This window comes from Raphanus sativus, unplaced genomic scaffold, assembly GCF_000801105.2.
Source record: "Raphanus sativus cultivar WK10039 unplaced genomic scaffold, ASM80110v3 Scaffold0627, whole genome shotgun sequence".
NCBI classification, from domain to species: Eukaryota; Viridiplantae; Streptophyta; class Magnoliopsida; order Brassicales; family Brassicaceae; genus Raphanus; species Raphanus sativus.
This window is the reverse complement of record NW_026615944.1, coordinates 1-22,489: the sequence shown is the minus strand read 5'-3', so window position 1 is coordinate 22,489 and position 22,489 is coordinate 1. Positions and strand designations below refer to the sequence as shown.

General features: G+C 32.8%; 2 protein-coding genes and 1 long non-coding RNA gene across 5 annotated transcripts; 1 reads left to right on the top strand and 2 right to left on the bottom strand.

Moving 5' to 3' along the window:
- Positions 1-681: 681 nt before the first annotated feature.
- Positions 682-3,457, bottom strand: LOC108843924 (uncharacterized). The gene is made up of 5 exons (XM_018617083.2): positions 2,800-3,457; positions 2,139-2,707; positions 1,993-2,070; positions 1,149-1,904; positions 682-1,068 (listed from the first exon to the last, which is right to left on the bottom strand). The coding sequence occupies exons 1-5, from the start codon at positions 2,903-2,905 to the stop codon at positions 988-990; spliced, it is 1,590 nt and encodes a 529-aa protein (XP_018472585.1). The 5' UTR covers positions 2,906-3,457; the 3' UTR covers positions 682-987.
- Positions 3,458-9,703: 6,246 nt separating this feature from the next.
- Positions 9,704-11,018, bottom strand: LOC108846149 (uncharacterized). 2 transcript variants are annotated; one of them, XR_001948604.2, is made up of 3 exons: positions 10,839-11,018; positions 10,505-10,717; positions 9,704-10,333 (listed from the first exon to the last, which is right to left on the bottom strand). It is a non-coding gene; the product is annotated as an uncharacterized LOC108846149 (long non-coding RNA). The 2 variants fall into 2 exon arrangements; XR_008940364.1 differs by having other exon boundaries at positions 10,505-10,712.
- Positions 11,019-16,268: 5,250 nt separating this feature from the next.
- LOC108844678 (uncharacterized) lies at positions 16,269-18,070 on the top strand. Of its 2 annotated transcripts, none has more exons than XM_056997396.1 (5): positions 16,269-16,572; positions 16,700-17,028; positions 17,130-17,220; positions 17,639-17,739; positions 17,841-18,070. In XM_056997396.1, the coding sequence occupies exons 2-5, from the start codon at positions 16,989-16,991 to the stop codon at positions 17,945-17,947; spliced, it is 339 nt and encodes a 112-aa protein (XP_056853376.1). In that variant the 5' UTR covers positions 16,269-16,572; positions 16,700-16,988; the 3' UTR covers positions 17,948-18,070. The 2 variants fall into 2 exon arrangements, with proteins under 2 accessions (XP_056853376.1, XP_056853375.1); XM_056997395.1 differs by having other exon boundaries at positions 16,694-17,028.
- The last annotated feature ends 4,419 nt before the right edge of the window (positions 18,071-22,489 follow it).

The window sequence follows — 22,489 nt, the reverse complement described above, 5'->3', positions numbered from 1 at the left end:
TTAATCTGTATGCACAAACTTAAAGTGACACTTATAATGAAACAGATGGAGTATTCATTAATGATAAATTTTTAAAATGGTACCAAATTTGTTGTAGAATTGACATTTTCCGAACAGGTTTGAAAAGTTAATCCAAAATACTATAATCAATTGAAAATTAAAAGAAAGTTGAAGATCTTGCAGTTTAGAATTGAAGATTACATCTAATGCAAATACTTTAAGAAGATAGTCAGCATTGGTAAACAACTACATCATATAGTACATTGACATGCCATTTTTTCAAGGTATGAGAAAAATAAAACTTATTAGTACATAAGCAAACAAATACAACATAGTGTTGTTCTTTTAGATTTTACCGTCAACATATATAACCAAACCGTCTCAATCAATACAATTATTAAACCAATTATACATATTTCCCGCGCGACCCTAGTACAGCATATAGTACATTGACATTTGACATGCCTTTTTCTCAAAGAATGAGAAAAATAAAACTTATTACATAAGCAAACAAATACAACATGCAGTGTTGTTCTTTTACCATCAACTCAACCAGGCTATTCCTCCAGATCACGGTTGAACCGGAGTCAACCACTGGTTCAGTCCAGTTTTAGAGTATTGGGGTGGGAGGAGAATGAAATATTAACTAGACCAAATTAAGAAAAAAGGCAAAAGATGAAATTTATATTTTTAGAGAAACCGAAAGCCTTTAAATTTTCTTTATACCACCAACAAAGTTTTATCTTTCCCTCATCATATCAAACATTAGAAACCTAAGGAAGCTATAGCAAAACAAAACCTACCTCTATCTTCACACCAACAGAAGTACAAATACTCATTTTGTAGCTTCTCTTGAAGTAGAACAACACTCAAAAGTGCAACTAAAGCCTCCCCCATCTTCTTGTCCACGCCACCACAGTAATAAAACTAAAAAGAAAAGGAAAAAAATAAGGAAAGAGAAATGAGAAAACTATCTTCAAAATCGGATCACGAGTTGGGAGTTGCGTCCTCAGTTGCCTCCTTAATGATAGGCAGCGTTTGCATCAGTGATGGCTTCACCTCCTTGTTCTGTATGTAAAGTCAAATGAGTTGACAAAAAAAATAAGAACAGAAGCAACCGAAGTAAGAGTGCTGTTACGTTCATATACCTCTTCATAGAAGGCTTTGATCTCCTCCTCTGTAATGGCTTCTACAACCTCAGTATTGTTTTCGTCCCAACCAAGAGATTTAAGGAACTCAGCCTCTTCTCCATCTGGAAGGTCTGCCGGTTCAAAAACGCTAACCCTCTCCGCAGCTTCAGAAACTTTCTCGACCCTTTCCATGACAATGTCATCTGTTTCTACACTCGAAGGGTCAGCTTCAGAAACTTTCTCGACCCTTTCCATGACAATGTCATCTGTTTCTACACTTGAAGGGTCACTAGCTACAAGCTCCTTAGAGATGTCTTCATTTTCCTCGACAGAAGAGATGATGCAATCGCTAGTTGAGATGTTAGTAGATGTCTTCTTCTTCAAAGAACTGAAAAACGCACTCCTGCTCTTGCTCTGAGTTTGAGGAAGGGAAAGCTTCTTTTCTGGTGGTATGTTTACCAAGGCTCCCTTGAGCTCCCTTGGATTGTTTGTACTTTGCGCAGAAGTAGTGGATGGTGCAGATGGAGCAGCGATCATCTGGCTAGCAGCAGCCAGGGTGTTGTTTATGGGACGTGGACTTGCAGATTCTTTGACGGCAGGTTTGAGAACCACCATCTTCTTAGTAGTATCAGGCTTGATCTGACTACCAGAATTAGAAGGAAGATTACCTAGCCGAATAGAGGAATGCTGGTGGGTATTTCTAAAAGAAGCAAGACCAATTTCACCACTTCGAGCCATTGGTTTAGTCTTGGATTTATCAGAAGAGCTCAGAACCTGACAAAATTAAACCAAGATAAAGTGAGTATAGCCTAAGGTAAACAGGAGGATATTAATAATAGCTGCAGAAAAAAAAGAAGCTTACAGAGCCCTTTGGTGTAGAAGGAAGAACCGGTATTAGCTTAAGAGTTCTGTCCTCAACTCGTTGTATCTTTGAAGATCCCTAATAAAATTAACTTCTTAGACCAACAGGTAAAAGGCAAGTGTGCAACACAAAGATGGAAATCATACCTGGGGAGGTGTACCAGTTCTACGAGGCTGCGACACTGCTTCAGCCATGTTACGAGTCTGTCCCGTTATGGTATTCGAAGTAACAACACTAGCAGCAACAGACTCAGAAGCACTTCTGTCAATAACAATGGGAACCTCAGCCAGAGCCGAGGTCCAACCTTCCCCAGCAGTCAAGTTCTGACTTAGAGCAGGAGATGAGATTCTTACAACGTCTGGTCCACCTTGAGAGGTCTTTGCCGGAAGAATACCATTTCTGTTGTAAAAGCTTCTACCATCACTGAAACCCATTGAAAAACCTTGAGACAAGGGGTCGTCCTGTTTCCTTGTTGTCATTGAATTAAATCGTCTTAACTGCTCTTCATTAAAGAAGGTACCGAAAGGGAAACAAGTGTCATGGTCCCATGGGTCTATATCTTTTTCCCTGCTGCTACGATCTTTATCTCTGTTGCTCCTTTGAACATTGAAATTACTATATGCATTTCTTGCAGATCCCCTCCGTGGATTGGTGGAACAAGACCGATCAAGAAAAGGAGACCTACTCTTGTTATTATTAAGTAACAAAGAAGAATCTAAAACCAAAAAAAAAAAAAAAGAAAAATAGTCACAATAAAGAATGGTATCAAAACGAAACTAAAATGTTAAAGAGAAGTGGAGTGTTTACCTGAGCGAGCAGAAGAGGATAGAATATGATTTTTACTCCCAACACTAGAACCGTTCCCTGTACTTCTTAACCATTCAGGTACCAAAGAGGGTTCACGTTTCTCCATAAAGATAAAAGGCAATTCTCGTCCTAATCTCTAGCCTCTAACTACCTAACACCACAACAATTGATTCGTTCCAATGATGCTAGAAGATCATCATCACTATCAATAAGAGACTTACACTGATCTAACCCTAACAACTAGGGACAATTGTCTCTTACATATGACTATCACTAATCCCTAAGATGAAATTGACACATCAGATGGAGGGAGGAACACACCAAAACCAAACCCAGACGGAGATTATCGCTCGAAACGAAACGAAACGAAACAATGGCTTCCTTCCCAAGGAGGGAGAAACCAACGAAAATTTTGGCAACAGAAAATATAAACAAGGAATTGGAGAGAGGAAACGGGGAGCGATTTAGAGTGGAGGATGATGCAATTAGGTTTTGTAGACGAGAAATTAGGGTTTTGCAATGGGAAGAGGAGACTGGTAAGATGAAGAGGCCGAATGTTCTTTTCTTTGCTCTGTGTGTGTTTTAGGAATACTTGGAACAAGGAAACTTATGAACAAACAGCAGCCCCTCTCTCTCTCTCTCTCTCTCTTCTCAATGGGAGAACTACTCCGTTTTTATTTTTTATATTGTTTTTTTTTTTTTTGTAAATACGTAGGTTTCTTTTTATTTCTTACAGAAAATGTTTTGAGAAACTGCTGAAATGTTTCTTTCATCAATTCAATGAATTTATAATATTACAGAAATTTAATACCATAAAATACTTATTTTATTTATGCCTAACCAGTTGATACATTGTGGCAAATGTAGTATAATTAATTTTTTTTTTACTATTACAGTTTAATTAATATATCTTTGAACAGATTTTCATATATTTTTCACTATAATTTCATAGATTTTACATATATATATATATATCATTCATTAATAATCAAAATCTAAAAATTTTAACTAAAATTAAGATATATATATTGATAAATAAAACATTATTCATGGTAAAAAGGAACTATTTTGCTTTGGTATCTCTTCTTTCTTGTTTTGAGAAACTGTTGAAATGTTTTTCTTTCAATGAATTTACACTAATCAGAATATTTAATACTATAAGATAATTTTCTTATTTAAGCTTAACCAGTTAATACATATTGATTGAAAAGTGTAATATAACCAAATAGTAGCACTAGAAAATAAATAAATTTGGCATAAAAGATTTGTTCATTTATCGGGTAGTTAATGGTGTATGTGAGAATATACTATAAATGAACTTTCAGAAATTTTTAATGCGGAAAAAATGTTTTTCTTTTGAGAAATTTTTTTGAACCCAGTTAACTCTAGGGGAAGGTGTAGTCAACAGATAAATCTTCTCACCATTCAAATGGACAGTAAGCAATGAATCATATTTGCGTGGACAGATATATAGGGTTAATAATTTCGCGCTGGAGGAGAAACAGTGTAGAATTGTTTTGATCTAGTTTATTCTGAAGAGTCCCATGTAATTTCCAAGAACAATACAAATACTTTGTTTTTTTTATTGACAAAAATTCTAAATATACATAGGTTACTTTATAGCGATCAAAGTGTCATGTCCTTTAAGCATTCACAAAGTTCTACAACTATGTGTTTACTCGGAATAAAACTAAGATGAAGATTTTCTGAAGTGAAAATGACAAAAAGTGCATGAGCAATCAGTATCTGAACGCAAGAATCAACATTTAAAGGGTTGAAAGAAATACTATGGTTGATAGAAGGTTTCTCAAGGAGTATTGGGGTGGGGGAGATGTAGTTATGACTTACGCGTACCTGATTAACCAGCTTCCAACATATCAACTTTATCCATATAAAATTCTGAATGGGACAAAGCCAAACATTGATCATCTAAAGTGTTTGGGTGTATGTGGTATGTCTTTTTTCCAGAAGCCTTCCTAAGATTGAAAGAAGATATGGAGGCATGGTTTCATGCATGCCAAATACCAAAGGAAGAGAAGGTATCCAATACCATATGCACATTCATGAAACAAGCATGGTAGTGGTGGGACAAAAGATAAGCTGATGTAATACAACAGACCATGTTTGGAAGAACTTAAAGGTGGAGATGCATGAAGTTTGTTGAAAAGAATCAAACCTAAAGCAACAACTACACAGTATTGTATCAAAAGTAAACCCAAGAGGTTGGATTCAAGCAACCAAGAACCACCATTGTATTCCAACCAGTCTATTGGACCACACCATTATAGATCAAGCAGAGGTTGTTAAAACTGCTCAAACAAACACTGTCTAACAAAAACCAACTTCTACACCCTTATTTGAGTCGCCAGACCTTCAAGAAAACGGCAAATTATAAATTACATTCTACAACAAAGAGAAGAGCGAACAGAGAAATGGAGGGCATAAGTTACGATAATTAAGAAACAACAACAAGGAAGGCTTTAAACTAGATTTTGATCCGCGCTTCGAAAACGCGGATATTATTTTTCACTTTTATGAAATATTATATTATTTGTTTGTAGTTATTAAATGTATTTATATTAATGAAACTTTCTTTATAATAAATTCGTCACATAAAGTGTCTCTGGTAAACTATGTGTTTTTCTGGCTTTGTTTTATTCTCTCTTTAATCAACATATTTATTTGACTTGTGGTTAAAATAAATGATTTTAAAACGCAGCTATACAATACTTTTACATTGATATTTTGTTTAAACAATGTGACATATTTCTATATTAATTAAATATTTACATTTTAATTTAAACCAAATTTTGACATGCACTTCCGTGCGGGTGTATTTCAATAATATATTGCTATTTATTTTTTATGTCAATATCAAAGCTGGATAAAAATTCAAATCTGAAGAACCGAACCGATCACGATCCGAAAGAGTAATACCAAACCCGAACCAAAATTGATTAAATATTCAAATTATTCAAAATTTTGATATTTAGACAAACGAAACCATAACTAATTCGAAGCAAAGTATTTTTGATATCAAAATATATCCGAAAAAGATTTATATACTTATATATATATTAATTATTTTTAGTTTTAATGTATATAAAACACCCAAAATATATATGATACTTTTAGGTTGGTTTAAATATTTGAAAATATATAAAATAGTCAAATATAAATATCTAACATAGTGGAAGTACACTCAAAACACCAAAAATATTTAAAATAATTATTAATTTTTGATCCAAAATTTAAACCAAACCAATTTATATGTTAAGTTTAGGTATTCTCACATATGTTATTCAGATTTATATACAATATATTATTTTATTTATATATTTTAAGAAATTCAAAATATATAATGAATTTAAAAAAATAATTTAAATGGGTTATCCGAACCCGAAGTGAACCCGCAAATATCCGAATATAATTCGAACTGAAATTTAGAAATATCTAAATGGGCTGAAATCTTTGACTTCAGAAACCCAAAACCCAAGCAGATCTGAAACGAATCCGAATGGATACCTGAACGTCCAGCCCTAGTCATAATTCGAACTGAAATTTAAAAATATAAGAATGAGGCTTAAATCTTTGACCCTAGAAACCCGAAACTCAAACACATCCGAAACGAACCGGAATTGATACCTGAACGCTCAGCCCAAGTCACTATTATGTATCATATATATGTCATCATATAATTAATTGTATTAGTCCATCATATAAATAATAGAATAGTCTTTCGACGTCAAAAAAAATTGGTCCATCATATAAATAATCATATAAGTGATAGTTTTTAAATGTACCATCTTATAAATAGTCATATATATTATATTCTTAAAATTTAATGTGAAATATAAAAACCATAATTTAAGTTGGTATATAAAATTTATCTCTTTGTTGTATTTTTCTTATATATATTGAAAACATCTTTTTAATAATGGTTATTGGAAAATATAGTAAAAATAAAATTTGGAATATATGCATATTTTTGAATTAATTTTTGATATAAATCAACTTTAAATTATTATTTTGATTTGAAATATGTATATAAATTTTAAATTTTATTTTATGATTATTTTAGACAAAACAATGTTTTTAGGTAATTAGATTAGTCCATTTTGTATATTTTAAAATTGATATAATGGATTTCCAATTTTTATTAATAACATAAGCCATTATTGTTTTATTCTTGACATACTTTTATCCATGTTTCAAAGTTTTAATTTTTTGCATTAGTTTTCTATGAATTATTATTAATTTTATGAATTTTGTTTTGAAAATTGAACTCTTGAATAATTTTATATTTGACTAAACTAAATAAGGTAATAATATTGTTTTTTTAAAAAAAAATTATATAATATACTATTTATATTTCAGTTTGTGTTTTTGTTTTCACCATAAAGAATTGTAAATATAGTGACAGAATTATAAATAAAAAGAAATATATAAAGAAGGTTGTTTACTTTATTATAAAAACAATTCTCATTTGTTATTAGTTTATTTAGGCTAAATGTGTAAATAAAAGAAAATACACATCTCTACTATCCATGTTGCCAAACATATTTCATTTATTCTATTATCCTTGTTTCCAAACATCTCCAATTTGCACTTTAACTTTAATAATATAGATATACGACACCAAAACCCTAAACGTAATCCTCTAGGATTAAGAATAAAATACAAGCATTTATCACATAAATAAAAATAAAATATAGAAAATCTTAATTTTCTAAGAGAAATTGCAGTCTATATCGTAAATGTTTTTTATAATTCACTAGATGACGAATTAACCTAAGTTTCTCACATGAATAATGCACTTATACCTTTGTCTTTAACCGGTAAAACCTGAAACAAAAATAAAATTGAAATTATAGTTATCTATACTATTAAAGTAGAATCTTTCATAGGATTCTGCCATTGATTTTCTAAAAATTACAATTATATGCCACTACAATATTAATAAATTATATTATTAATTAATTTCTACCTAAATTTGTTTTGAACAATTTTTTGTATATAGCATTTGGAAATAAATGATTTTCCATATATTCTATTCCCCTCTGTTATAATTCTAACCAGAAATTGTATACTATCAAAATATGCACGTATACGTTTCTGTTAAAAAAACTATTTTTCTCAAAAAGGAAAAAAATTACACATGTTAATCAGTTATCATACCATTATCTTACCTCAATAATGGTATCTTTTTGTTTCATCAATATACTACTAGGAACATACATTTATATATCTACATTATTATAACGAACTAATACGCGCCACAAATATATTTTCATCTAATAAAAGATGAAATGTTCAACGCATACTTTGTTGGAAAATTCATTTGCATATCATAGTTCTTCGATATATAAATTAACAATCAAACTTAAACCATTTATGTATTGCCATTCTCCTTCTTTCAATATAATTAAAAATAATGGGGACGAACTAACTCCCTATATTATTATTATAAACACTAATCATTTTGATCATGTTTAATTTAATCCACCAAACAGACTCTGAAATCAAATCTAAATTTTGCATTTAAAAAACCCAAAACAAAATCTAGATCCCATAAAAATATCAAACATTTATAACTTAGTTAATTTAAGAATTGATCTTTAGAGATTTTATATTCGAAATATACTATTGTTATTTTGTATGAGTTATTTTAAAATGTAAGCAAAATCAATACTATTAAAACAAAAGAGATTTTTTTGAGATTATCTTGAAGTTCTGAAATATTTACTATTTTATGTCACTGAATATTTTTAGACTATGTTTTTAATTATATTATTATCAAACGAAATCTTTTCCTTTCAACAAACAATATACTGTATTTAAATTTTAACTAACAAATTATGGAAACTAATTGTAACAACCTAACGATTTATCTAAGGAAATTAAATAACTATTTAATTAATCTGAATAAATATCTAAAATGGGTTCACGTTAAATATAACCTAACGATTTTCTCACTGGATTTACTACTTTACTCAAATAACTAATTATTAAAATTGTAGATGGAGTGCCTTTCTTGATTTGTTTGTATTTAACTCAATATTGATAGTTAATGTGCTCTAACCAATTAAGTTTTTATCAAAATTACTATTTCATCATAATTTTTGATTGCTAAAAATGTAAATCCTTGAAAATGAGTTTTTTGAAAGAATAATAGATTTTGGCAACTTATTTAGAAGATTATATCTATACTATTAAAGCAGAATTCCTCATAGGATTCTGCCCCTGTTTTTTCAATATATTTACAACCAAATGCCACTGTCTTTTTTCTTTCTTTCTTTAAAACTAAAATCGTCCATATTATTGCCCAATCAGAAAAATACTATTTTAAAGCCCAATTACAACAACATTAAAATCTAAACAGATTCGACCCAATCATAACAACATTTAAGCCCAATCTGATAAAGCCATTTTTGATGCAACATAAACCCACTATAACTAAAATTTTTGTGAGTTAAAAGTCAGAACAAATCCTATATCCTAATACTATATAATTTGAAATTTTCGTTTATGATTTTAAAAATATAGTATTTACATTGTACTAGCAGCTTAATACTAATTTAAATATCAATTTTGAACTAAAGTAATACAGTATATAAAGAATTAATCAATTAGGGGATTTAAAAAGAATAAAAAATGTATTTTTATTTAATTAAACTTTTAAACAGCGACTAATTCCAATATCCCTTGCAAACCAAAATTTTCCCCGGATATATAGCTTAACTCATTCAATTTTTTAGTATTCCATTATTGAAATCGATTCAATAGATTTGAAAGAATATTCTGGTTTTTAACTACTTGGTCATTAATCGATACAATTTATTTCTGATAAAGAAAATATCTGCTAGATGATTATACAAGTTACCTAATATCACGATGCAAATGATTCAAGTAATAAACTTAACGTGAGCAACACCCACCGAATATTATGGAGCTTTCAAAATGGCAACAATACTAACAATAAATTATATCGATTTTATAGTTTAGCAAATCTGGTGGGATACGATTTGGAGTACGCCCCAAGGTTTCATAATAATCCCTAAGCATCTCTCCCTTTAACCTCTATAAATATCCAAGACTCTCTTCCTATTGAAACCACTACCGTCAAAGAAACCTATGGGTTCTAATATGCAAATCCAAAATCGAAAGCTTCTAATGAGAAAGTAAAGTGACAAGCATTAACGATTTGAGGGGTCCTGGAAGAATACTTGGTGTGTTCATGTGAAGGTCCTACACTCAATTCCCAAATATACAAAGTCCAACTGCATGAGTAAGCACGTTAAATACTGTTTTTAGTAGTATAGATGAAATATAGTTTTATTTATAATTATATAAAACTAATTTAGTTCCAGTTGTCTTTAATTTAGTTCCAGTTGCTCCTTCCTGACAAACAAATAAAATTTTTAGATTTACGTCCTGAAGAACAAATACAACAGATGCTACTCAGTTATATTATTGTAACTGATAAATGACTTATCTAAAAGGCTCTTTCATTCGTTTTCATTACTTCCAACAACTGCAATCAAAGATTTTTATTAAAATGATTGAGTAAACTAACTTTCACGTTGAACCAAAATATTTATGAAATAAAAAAAATTTCATCGCTCAGATTCCACCTCATATATTTTTTATTAACATAACATATCCTGATGAAGAAGAAAAAACAAAGCCTTTAAAAGTAACTTACAGATATCAGAGTTGAGGCTTTTCAGAGACACAAATCGAGTTTCTTTCCAAACACAGTGCTTATCGATGGAGACAGAGAACATCAAATGATGTTTTGTTGCTTAAGTAGATTAAAGTTGTATTCGCTGAAATTTACTTTACACAGAAGAAATAGCTCTATGAAGAACAGCTTTGCTTAGATCGACCATCAGAATCAACGGAGGAGTTGTCTGATCTGACATGCAAAAGATTTATAAAATGAGAAATTTTAAATCTTTTAGATTCCAGCTCGAAAACAGTTCAGATTATCCAGTATTTATACTTTAAGAAGAAATTTTTTGATATAATACAAGTACCTTGACGAACGGAGTCGAGTTTTACAGATCCATGAGTTTGAATCCAGAACATTCAGTGGTAATAGAGAGAGAATGTTCTGATATTTTGCAGCTTTCAACTTTCAAAGAGACACCAAAGGTCCTTGGTGTTAGAAAAAAAAACACCAAAGGTCTCGAGAACAAAAACAAGACACCGAAGTTAATGAATTTTTTGTCTAAGATGTTTTAAAATTAGGCCTTGGGTCTCACTTTTAAGATTTTTTTTTAAAATTAGGCCTTGGGCCTTGACTTTTAATAAAAATCTAATAATTTGTAATATTTGGTTTGATTACTACGGGCTTTTTAAATTACTATTGTTTTTAAAAATATTTTTTTCATTAAGATTGATTGCCTAATTGATCTTTAATTAGATAAGATTGATATACACCTTTATACTAAAAATTGGAACTACAATTTGAAATTATCTTAAAAACAATAATATCATTGTGTAGTATATAATGTGAGCAATAATTATTATAGATTATTTGACAATATAAGAAAAAAATATGTTATGAAAGTTAGGAATTAAAACTAATGTGTCAAATGCCTATAGCATAAATGAAGAGTTATGTAATTTCACAAATTCAATATAGTTAGCAAAATTATGATAATTTTAATAAATATTATACACAAAATATAAAAATTAAAAATTATTTCGATTAAAAAAATTTTGCCAAACAAAAAATATACCCGTGCTTTCAAAGCGCGGGTTAAAATCTAGTTTACTATTAATTGTGAATCATTTTAAAATACATTAAGCAAAAGTATTTACAAAATAACTTATTAATTTATCTAATTTCATCACATATAAACATTGCTCAACTATTAAATTGAAACAAAAAGTTGTGTGCAAGACTAAAATTAAATAGATAACATAAACAATGTTTATAATCAAACTTCTTAAGTTTTTGGGTACATTTTAAAATCAAATAGATATGCAAAAATATGATTCACTAAACGTATATTTATTATTAACTAATTAAATTTATAAAATTAGATATTTTAAGTATAAATATTTGAATCAAATATTTTAACCTAACTATTAGTATAAATAAAACCGTACCTAGCTTATTCTTTTTTTTTTGTTGCTGGATTGTATTATTAAGCCTTCAAGGCAAATGGTTATAAACAATGAGAACCAACAAAACAACATAGAAAATGGATACACCAGTAGGGATCTAAAATAAACTAACACATCTATTTTGCGTATGGATGACTAAAGATTTTTCGGGTGTAACTGGTAACCATGATATGAACATTAGGAATATATAGGAAAAGAATGAGTAGGAATAAAATTTTGGGAATGATGAGGAATGATGATTCCTTATCAAAATTAACAAGGAACAAATTTACTCTCTAATTCTCTACAAAAAAGGAATGAAAAGGAAAAAACATTCCTCATGAATGGTAAATTTTCTAAGGAATGTTAAGGAATATAGTGTTCCTCTTCGTTCTCTTGGTTACCAGTTACACCTTTCATATAAACGCTTCAAATTTGCTTCTGGAATAGATGAATTTTAAAGGAGATAATCTTCATATTAATACAAAAGCACCACGCTTCAGAGTAAGTTGAAAACGATTGTCATTCTCTTTTTATTATTCCAATAGGAGCCACCGAGATAAGACAACTCTCTATTTTGCTCTATTTCAAAGAGATTACTGTTCCATAGAACTTCATGCTGCCTTTCGAAGTAACCATAGTTTGCAGCCAGAACTCCATCACCATCGAATGAAGAACCATCAACGATTGAAGCCGGTAAGACCCGTCGCCACCATCCGTAGTAGATCTGTCAATTACCTTTTTTAAACAGTTCAACTTAACCAAAAATTTTATCTTTCCAAACCAATTGGAAGAAGCATACAAAAGAACAATAAAAAACCTTGCCATATTCAAAATAAATTGGCAATAAAACAGCGACTGAAAACAAAACATATCAAATAAAGAAAAGCAAAATGAACTAAACAAGCCGATGTCTGAGCTGGAGAAACCTCTGATCATCGGCTTGAAACTATAAAAAACATCTCTCTTTTTCTCTCTTGACGGCTAGGGTTCTTCTCTCTTGAAACACAGAAGGTTGCCTAGCTTATTCATACCATACATTTTCATCCTGCATCACGGTTTCTACCAAATTATAATTTTGATTAAAAATGATAAGTAAATAATAACAGAAATGCATAAAAAATTATCAGTAGTGGAAATAAATTAATAATGAAAACCTATCCATATATTATTATTATTATTTTTATTTACATAGTAAAAAATTAAAAATAATAAATTAAATATTTTATTCAGTTTAATGTTTTTATATATCATTGGAAATATCTTAGTTTTACACGAGTCAATCAGTGTCATATAACGGGTTAATAGCATGTTTTGGATTCTTATTATGTTTTATCAGGTCTTTAAATCGTGATACTTTATATACGGGTCATCAGATTTAGTGATTCTATCGTAGATCTGGGTCAGATCAACCTAATGATAAATGTATTAGGTTACAAACTTTAAGCACATTATTATATAATTACCAAATTTATATTTCTTATATATTTTTTAAAAAATCCCGCGTTTTTAAGTGTGGGTCAAAATCTAATAATTAGTTAAAGTAAAAAGTAAAGTGTGTCCACTCTTCTTCCACAACGCTCTGAAGTTAACCTTTTATTTGGTAAAATTGTGAAGATAAGAATAGGTTCCTTCTGAGAATTGCACGAGCCTGATGCCACCAACATCATTCCTGAAGAAGTTTTATGGAGGAGAAGACCAGTTTTCAAGATGTGGTCGGTGATGGAAGGGGACGTTGGAACAAGAGCGGCGGCTAGGTGAATAAGGCTTCGCAATTCAACTTCACATAAGTGTATCACATAGATAAGTTCAAAATTGTAAGTTCTGGTTGTTCTCATAATATCTCAGAATATGAAATAATTGTGTGGTCATTCTAATATACCTTTGATTCGTTTGTGTTACCAAATAAACAAGTTGAATATATTTGAGAAATGTGAAATTGAATATTTTCTTTTGTTGTATGTAGGATTTGTTATCTATAAATGCATTAAACCGAAGGTTTTCATTTTTTTTGTTTGAACTTTTGTTTGAATTCTTTTCTGTTTCTGAATTGAATTTGTTACTCGAGTAAATGAAATAGTTTGATAAATCTGCATGATGATGTGGTTGTGTTCTGTGTTGAACTTGTTAGTTAAAGAGAATAAATTATGACGCAAATAATAGAATAGTATTTGTTTGTATCGAATAGATTATGCACATTGTGTATGCTGTGATGTACATAGTAAACTATTTTAGAAAGATAAATTAGATAGATTATGTATTTTGTAAATATAATGCATATTTGTCTGTTTCTATACATTTCATTATTTCTTACTTGGTTTTCCTTCTATATTTTTGTTCTATTTTCCATGTACATTTATATATAGATCGTAACACTTTTAAATTTTCTTTATGTGTCTTAAGTATTAGTGGAAGATTTAGAACTACCAACGAAATTATTTGAAATTGGATTTGAGGAAGTCTTGCAGATTGGGTCCCATACATCTTTCGGGTGTTGGTACTGAAGAATACACATATAGAATAGACATGTAGCATAACATCACATGTATTATATTTGTTGTTATTCTATATGTAATATCAATACTACTACATTTGTTTCATCGCTGCCAATGTTCTCTCTTTCTAACTGTTGCAGTGTACTTTTTTTTTACCTATTCTATTTGACGTACCTAGAATAGAAGTGTGATTTTACGGTGAATAAGAATGAGTTATGTCTTGTTGTTGTATCATTGATATGAATCTTGATTTATGTATATTGATCAAAACTAAGCATTTACAAACTTGATTTTATCATTTCGTTAATTATACTCACAAGTGTAGACTTCACACAAATTTTCTTGTTTTATTTAAAATGGTTCTATTATACATTTAAAAATAGATTATTACAAATAATAAAAAATATGATATCAAGATATGCTCTTTATTAGAAATTTGGTTATTTGATAAATTTATGCTTAACGTTTTTTAATTCATAAGTTTATTCTATTATATTTTTATTTGTATAGTATATTTCCATGTTACAAAATACTATATATTATTGTCATATTTTAATCTTATTCAAAATATTATAAATAGTAATTATTGTTTATATTTGGGTTTGATTTTGGGTTTGTGTTTAGGGTTTAGTGATTGGATTTTAGGGTTTAGTATTTAAGGATTGAGTTTAGTATTTAGTATTTAGGAGTAAAGGTGTAAACAGTGGATGAGATTTATAAGTGGAATAACACGTTGAACCATGCTCAACTTGCAGTGGCAGACCATTTTACTCTGTACATAAAAAATACAATGTTAGTACTATTCTAATTTAATTAAATGGAATAGAACAATGTTTTTAATATTACAAAATAAAACAAAATTTGTAAAGACAAGTGAACTTATAATAAATTTGTGTGGTATATAAGTATGGGATGTGGACTTCACTGCATAGTTTGATAGTAAACAATAGTGATTCACTCTTGTCCACAACAAAGCACTAACGTTATCCACTCAGTTCCTTTCTAACCGGGTACTTGCTATTAGAAAGGGTATAACCGGCCCAAATAGGTATTAAATGTTAGTTTCTTTATTATGTTAAAATCAATGTTGGATACTTAAGTTCACTTTAATATTTGGTTAGACAGCAAATTCTCCCATTTTCTAAAACCTCGAAAACAAGTCATTTTTTTGCTATGTCATCATTAGGCTGCTGCATACCAAATAGTGGAAGCTACGTTAAACAAGGATTTGTTAATCCCAAAGGATAACTGAAACATTCCTCATCTTGATTTCGTTAATTCCTCAAAGTAATAGCTGAAACAAGGTGTGGAGTTTATATTGAATTCCTTAGGTTTTATCTTTACTTATGAGTGATTGACTTCGATTGTTGTTTGTTTCAGGTTTAAGATCGATATCAAACGTAAATCAGCAACACAAGAGATTTGTTCACTCGATTTCCGCTAAGCTACTCACTGGGGAGGGAATCGAAATCTCTCAACTGATCACTATCAATATACTCAAGGTTACAAGATCAAAACAATGAAGAACGTGAAAGAGATTACAGGGGATCACCGCTTGCTGATCATATCCTCTGTGAGATCTGAAAGTCATCGCCGGGAAGGTATGACTAACCGTTTACTGCTTTCGCAACTCCGTCGATCCGCACCTTCACGACTCAAGCTAAGTTGATTGCCTTCTCTCTTCTCTCTCTGTTTCTCTGAATTGTTTCTCTCTCTTGTTCATCGTGATGATGATGACAGCTCACGAGTTTTTTTTATAACAAACTCTTCCACTATCAACTTCTGAAACTCATCATTTCATTTATCACGCAGACTTGGATAGACTTTGGGCTGAGACTTGGGCTTTCTTTCTTTCTTGCAGGTTTCAGACGAACTAGGCCGTGGAACACGAAGCCCATTCGGAGTTAGGTTGAACTAAACCCACAATCTCAACCTTTCAGAGATAACACCGAAATTCTCTCTCTCTCTCTCTCTCTCTCTCTCTCTCTCTCTCTCTCTCTCTCTCTCTCTCTCTCTCTCTCTCTTCGAAACCCTAGCCTCCATTCTCTCCCCTTTCTCTCTAAGACGATTTGTCGCCTCCATCATTTATCGGAGCTGTTCTGACGATTTCCTGAGCTTCTCTTCGCTCCTCTGACTCCTGAGAACCCTTACAAATGCCAAGGTACTCTCTGTATCTCTTATTGTCTTTTTCCATTTCTTTTACTTTGCAGAATGAAGTAAAGAAACTTATCGGATCACTCACAGACTAATCTTTCTATGTTTGTCTATGCATATCCCGGAAGACTCAGTCACAATTTCTGATCAGAAAACTTTGAATGACTCGGAAACTGAACCGACGATTCTTCAATGAATCTGCATGAGCCCGATCTGAACCAGACTGCCTCTGGATCAACCATCTGACATCAAAAGCTTCAACCTTTTCAAATCACGGAACCCAGATAAGTCTTCCCTGACCTTTCTCTTTCCGATGAACACATAACATTTCCTGATGTACTGATGTTGATTGTAGAAACCTTTTCTTAATCTGATCTTTCTTTGTTTTCAGGAAACCCGAAAATACTCCACCTGAAACTGTTCATGCACCTACAGAGATCTCCACCTCGCTTCCAATACTCGGGTAACGAATTCATTCCTTGTTCTTCAAGTTGGTTTAAAAAAAATTAAATAACTTCTGTGTTTTGATGTTATCTAACTTCAATGTTTCTTTTGTTTTGCGAGGTAACCAACAACGGAGACACATCGTTACCGAAGCCGCTTCTTCTTCAGAACAGGTTCACCAGTTCAGGGAAAAGCCTGAACTTTGGATCAGGTAACACTTTAGTTAGGAAATCGACTGGATTATAAAGTTGCAAGAACACAAAAGATATAAGAACTAACTCTTCTTATTAGATTTAGAAATTGTCTCAAAACTAAATCAATGTGTTTCACGTGATATTACATCTCTCCATGAGAACTCTATATATAGGACGAAGCTACATCTTTTCCTAATAATAATATGGAAACATTCCTAAGCTCGATATGTTTTCCTTTTTCCTCTTCCCATTAAACTTCACTTTAATGAGTTAAATTGCTCCTCAAGGTAATTGGACTATCTAGCATTATCCCCCTTAATTCCAACTTGAAAACATGCTTGTTGATCTCTTGAACTCCGATGAACTTGCGCATTTCGTTGAACTTGATTCTTTCCAATGGTTTTGTGAGTATGTTTTCCTTCTGCTCCACTCCAGGTACATGTCTAACCTCAATGAAATCGAACTCCAAACATTCCCAAATGAAGTGGTACTTCGGGAGTATGTGTTTGTTTCTCCCCTGAAACACCGGGTTCTTGGTGAGAGCGTGAGAGCAATAGCGGATTATTGTCAATCTTCAACACGAACTTTTTGTCTTCTTTGTTCATGATCTCGACCATTAACTCCTTTCATCATATAGCTTGTTTTGCAGCTTCTGTAGCAGCCATGAACTTCGCCTCACATGAAGAGAGTTCTACAGTGGGTTGCTTAGACGATATCTATGTGATCGGTGATGTTCCAAGGTAGAACATAAACTCTTTCGTGCTTCTTCCATAATCAACATACTAGATTTTGACCCGCGCTTGGAAGCGCGGGTTTTTCTTTGGATTGTAATCAAAGTTTCTTAATAAATATTTTAGAATTCTTGTATATTATTATGTTATAAAATCATATTATATCGAAAAAGAAATTTGTTTAAAATATAAATCTAAGAATTAGTTTATTTAAGATTTCATGTACATTCTTATGTAACTCTCTCTTATCACTTGGACAATTTAACCGACCCGGAAACCACACAAAAGTCGACCTAAAAATATAGGTACGATTTGGGTATGGGTCTAACAAGAAGTACATATTTTATTTTTTTTGGACCCGCGGATCTGTGTTTGAGGCCGGGTCCTACCCAAAATGCGATCCTGTACCCAAAGTACACGAATTTTTGTGCATATTAGGTATATTTTAGTATTTTGGATAGGTTTTCGGTATTGCATATACTTTTTAAGTTTTGGTTCATGTTTTCGTTTATAGTTTTAGATTTCAGGTGAAATTCTAATTTAAAAAAAATTGGGTACTCGGCAAAAAATTTGTATTCTTTAGGTCAGATTTTAGGTAAAAAATTAGGTTTTTGGATATTTGTCTAAATATTTTTGGGTGTTTGTTTGGATTTTTGGGTGTTTTTTCGTGTTTGGATATGTTTTTGAGTTTTGGGTATTTTTTCGGGTACTAAATATCCAAACCAGTGTTTATCCATTATTTATCCAAAAATATAGGTATTTGAATTATAAACTCATCCTTACTTGAAATAAAAAAAAGACATGAACACAAACCAAAAAAATTAAATACCTAATTATGTCCAAATGTTTAGAATTCGAAGAATCCAGACTCGAAAAGAACCGATCCACACCTGATTTGAAGACCTGAATATCCAATTCTCTCAATTTATTGTTTGTGTGCATTTAGAAAAACTAAATTTATTGAACATGTGAGACTTAAGATTTACCTTGCAGATTTTGACTAATTTAATAGTATAGAGTTGCAAAGTTTAACAGTTTTCAGACTTATTTTTTATAACTTTTTTGTTATAAACTATTTTTTATAAAAATTAATTTATTGTAAAATTAAATATTTTGTTTTTAACAGATGATTATGATTTGCTAGTTGTTTTCTGTTAGAGTTGATTTTGTAACTATTTTGAAATTTGAAATGTAAGATGATATAGTATAATATAATGTATGATATATTCTACTTTTCAAATAAGTTTCGAAAATATATTAATTTTAATAAACTTATTAGATTTAGATAGCATATCTATAGTATATTAATTCATGAGACACCGTTTAGAGAATATGATATTTTTGTATACTGAATTTATACATATTCTAGTATAAAGGAGTTGTATATAAAATTTGACCTACTAAAGTACGATTAATAAAGAGAATCATTGAGTGTCATATGTTAGCTAAATATAAGGTAGTATAGTTAGCTAAATATAAGGAAATAAATATAAGGTAAGACCAAAAAATAAAAAAATAAAAGAGTCCAAAACAACTTGCATAGGTAGATTTTTCAAAACTCCTTCTCTTTTAATAGTATTGATATGTTATGGCTGTTGTCACTGTAACCTATAATCTCCGATGTTCCATCGCGTTTGAAGAAGAGACCATACTCAGTGGTGTCCTTTATATATCACAACAGATGCTTCACAGTTTGTCCATGGCTCTCTCTTGGACTTTGCATATATCTACTCAATACACCGACCGAGAATGCCAAGTCCGGTCGAGTATGAAGTAGATACCTTAAACACCCTATGGTGCTTCGATACGATGTTGCATCAATCTCAGGCTCCTCCCTGCCTTTGATATTTTCAAACTTTTATGCATCGGAACATGAGTTAGATTGCATGTGTCCATTTCCGTGTTGAGTATACCTTTCGCGTATCCTCCTTGTTTGATTTGAATGCCATCAGCTCCTTGCATTACTTCTATTCCAAGATAGTATGTAAGCTTACTGAGGTCTAACATCTCAAATCTTCTTGACATATCGTCCTTGAAATGTTTGATAACTTTGAGCGAAGTCCCCGTTATAAACAAATCATCGACATAGATGGCTATGATGAGAAGCTCCTCCTTCTCTCTCTCTTTTGATATACCGCAGGTTCCTTGCTGCACTTCGTGAACTCCATCTCCTTGAGGACACAATAAAGTTTGATGTTCCAAGCTCTCGGAGATTGACGTAAACCGTATAGTGCTTTGATGAGTTTATACACGTGATCTTCCTTTCCTTTTCTCCACAAAACCTTCTGGTTGAGTCACATATACATCCTCATTTAAGTCTCCATTCAGGAAGCAGTTTTCACATCTAAGTGATAGATCTCACATCCATTAGATGTTGCTAACGCCAATAGTAGTCGAATGGTTTCTATCCGAGCAACTGGAGCAAATACTTCTTCACAGTCTATGCCTTGTTGCTATACATACCCCTTCGTGACTAACCTTGCTTTGTATTTGACCACTGTTCCATCTGCATTCCTCTTAATCTTATAGACACACTTTAGTCCTATTGGTTTAACACCAGAAGGCTTCTTTATGAGCTTCCATGTCTTGTTTTGATGATAGATTCGATCTCTGCCATCATTGCATCGATCCATTCTTGTGTCGACGCAGCTTCGATGTAACTTTCTGGTTCGCCATCTATGGTGAGCAAGAGTCTACCACCTTCGACTTCAGCGAGTAGGATGTAATCATCAAACTTCTTTGGCTTTTTGATGTTACGGCCATATCTCGATGTTACATGCTGGTCTTGGTTTGCATCATTGTTCTCTGCTACTTGCTCTTATTCACCTGCGTCTACAGCTTCTTCTTGGTGTTGGTGATCGTGATGCTCATCACCATCTCCTTCTTCAGAAACATTGTGATGTTCATCTCGGTTAGGAGATCGATGTTCGCAACGACCTCTTAAAGCTAAATCCTGGCCACCGTTTCCTACTCCTTACTCGCCCATCTCCTTTCCAGGGATTTCAGAATCGTCATGTACTTTCGTGAGACTTCGCGATGGGCAACACGGGAGGCCCGCCGAACATCTCGATCCCTTCCAGCCTCGAGATCCGCCATCCTGGCCCTTTGAGCGACTACCTCAGCCTCCAAAGCCGACCTCTTGTGACAAACTCTCACCCAATCCTCCGTCATGGCCACGATATTCTCAGCGTTTTCTTTACTCGCGTTTGGCAATCTCGAGCTCCTCCGAAATCCTCTTTAGATCCAGGCCGATGCTCTCGATCTCCGACTCCTGCTGAGAAGTCTCTGCGCAATTCCTCATCACCAATACCAGCTCGTTGCATGCTTCCATGACCTAAAGAAAAATGCGTCCACATTCCAAGGTTAGGATATACCAATTATTCAAAGACGGAAGGCTACAAAAAAAATATTCACTCTCGACAGACTGACCTTGGCGTTCGCCTTGGCGACCTTGGTGTAAGCCTGCCTTTCTTATGAGGAAGCAAAGAACGTTGAGCTAGTGTCATGTGGCCTAGTGTTGTCTGCTAAACCATTGGGATCAACGTCGGTCATGCACGTCGGGTCGTCACCATTTCGCGCAAGCTTTCGCCTCTTCGATCTCATCGAAGCAGGCCGCGACGGTCCAGAAGAGGCGCTTTTCGGTGCCCGATAAGAATTGCGTTTGCGGACGGAGGAGTCCTCCTGTGAATCAGAACTCAAGGACACTGGAGACCTATGCAAAGCCGGAACAAGATCCACAAACGATCTTCTCGAGATCGATCCGGAGGTCCGAAACGATGACCTCCTCGATAGGCGCCTCCCGAGACGATCCGAGTTGGGAGGAAGACCACGGCAAGTATGTTCCTCCCTGCGATCGGTAGAGTGAGCGTCGCCAATTAATTCGATTGGCTCAGAGATTTTGGGAGCCATATTCGAGCCGAGAGGAAGCGACAGCAAAGTTCGAGTCCGCTCTCTGCTGAACGATGACCAATCGGTCTCCCCCCGTCTCAGAACGGCCAGCAGACCTCGAAGCTGATCCGACATCGAAGAGCTTCCCGAGTGAACTGAGCAGATGAATAAAAATATTAAAAAAAGTTCTCAGAACGGCCAGCAGACCTCGAAGCTGATCCGACATCGAAGAGCTTCCCGAGTGAACTAAGCAGATGAACAAAAATAAAAAAATTGAGCTCTCAGAACGGAAAAAGAACTTATTTAAACCAAGAAGAACAAAGAATGATAAAAAAAGTTTACCAATATCCTCAGCCCAAAGCCGGGGGAGCCTAGAAAAGTCAAAATCCCACATAGACGCCGAGTCGATTTTGAAGACAAAGAACTATTCTCGCCACTTCTCGTTTCGATACGGCAGCCCCCCGATGATATGTCGACCCGGACGCGGAGACATCAAGAAATTCCCAGGACTCTGATTGTTGCGCTTCATCACGAACAAGTAACGCAACTCCTCAAGACCGAACAAAAGGTTCTCCTCCTTGGCCGTAACTAGGATTGCCAGCTGCCTAAGAAGATAAGGACACATCTGAGAGAAGGAGAGGCCGAGCTCGGCAAGTATCTCTAGTAT

Coding starts and splice junctions, on each gene's coding strand:
- LOC108843924 (XM_018617083.2), bottom strand. CDS start 2,905: ATGGAGAAACGTGAACCCTCTTTGGTACCTGAATGGTTAAGAAGTACA. Junction 2,708..2,799: donor ATCCTCTTCTGCTCGCTCAG/GTAAACACTCCA, acceptor TTTTGGTTTTAG/ATTCTTCTTTGTTACTTAAT. Junction 2,071..2,138: donor GAACTGGTACACCTCCCCAG/GTATGATTTCCA, acceptor TAATTTTATTAG/GGATCTTCAAAGATACAACG.
- LOC108844678 (XM_056997396.1), top strand. CDS start 16,989: ATGCACCTACAGAGATCTCCACCTCGCTTCCAATACTCGG. Junction 17,029..17,129: donor ACCTCGCTTCCAATACTCGG/GTAACGAATTCA, acceptor TTGTTTTGCGAG/GTAACCAACAACGGAGACAC. Junction 17,221..17,638: donor AAGCCTGAACTTTGGATCAG/GTAACACTTTAG, acceptor GCTCCACTCCAG/GTACATGTCTAACCTCAATG.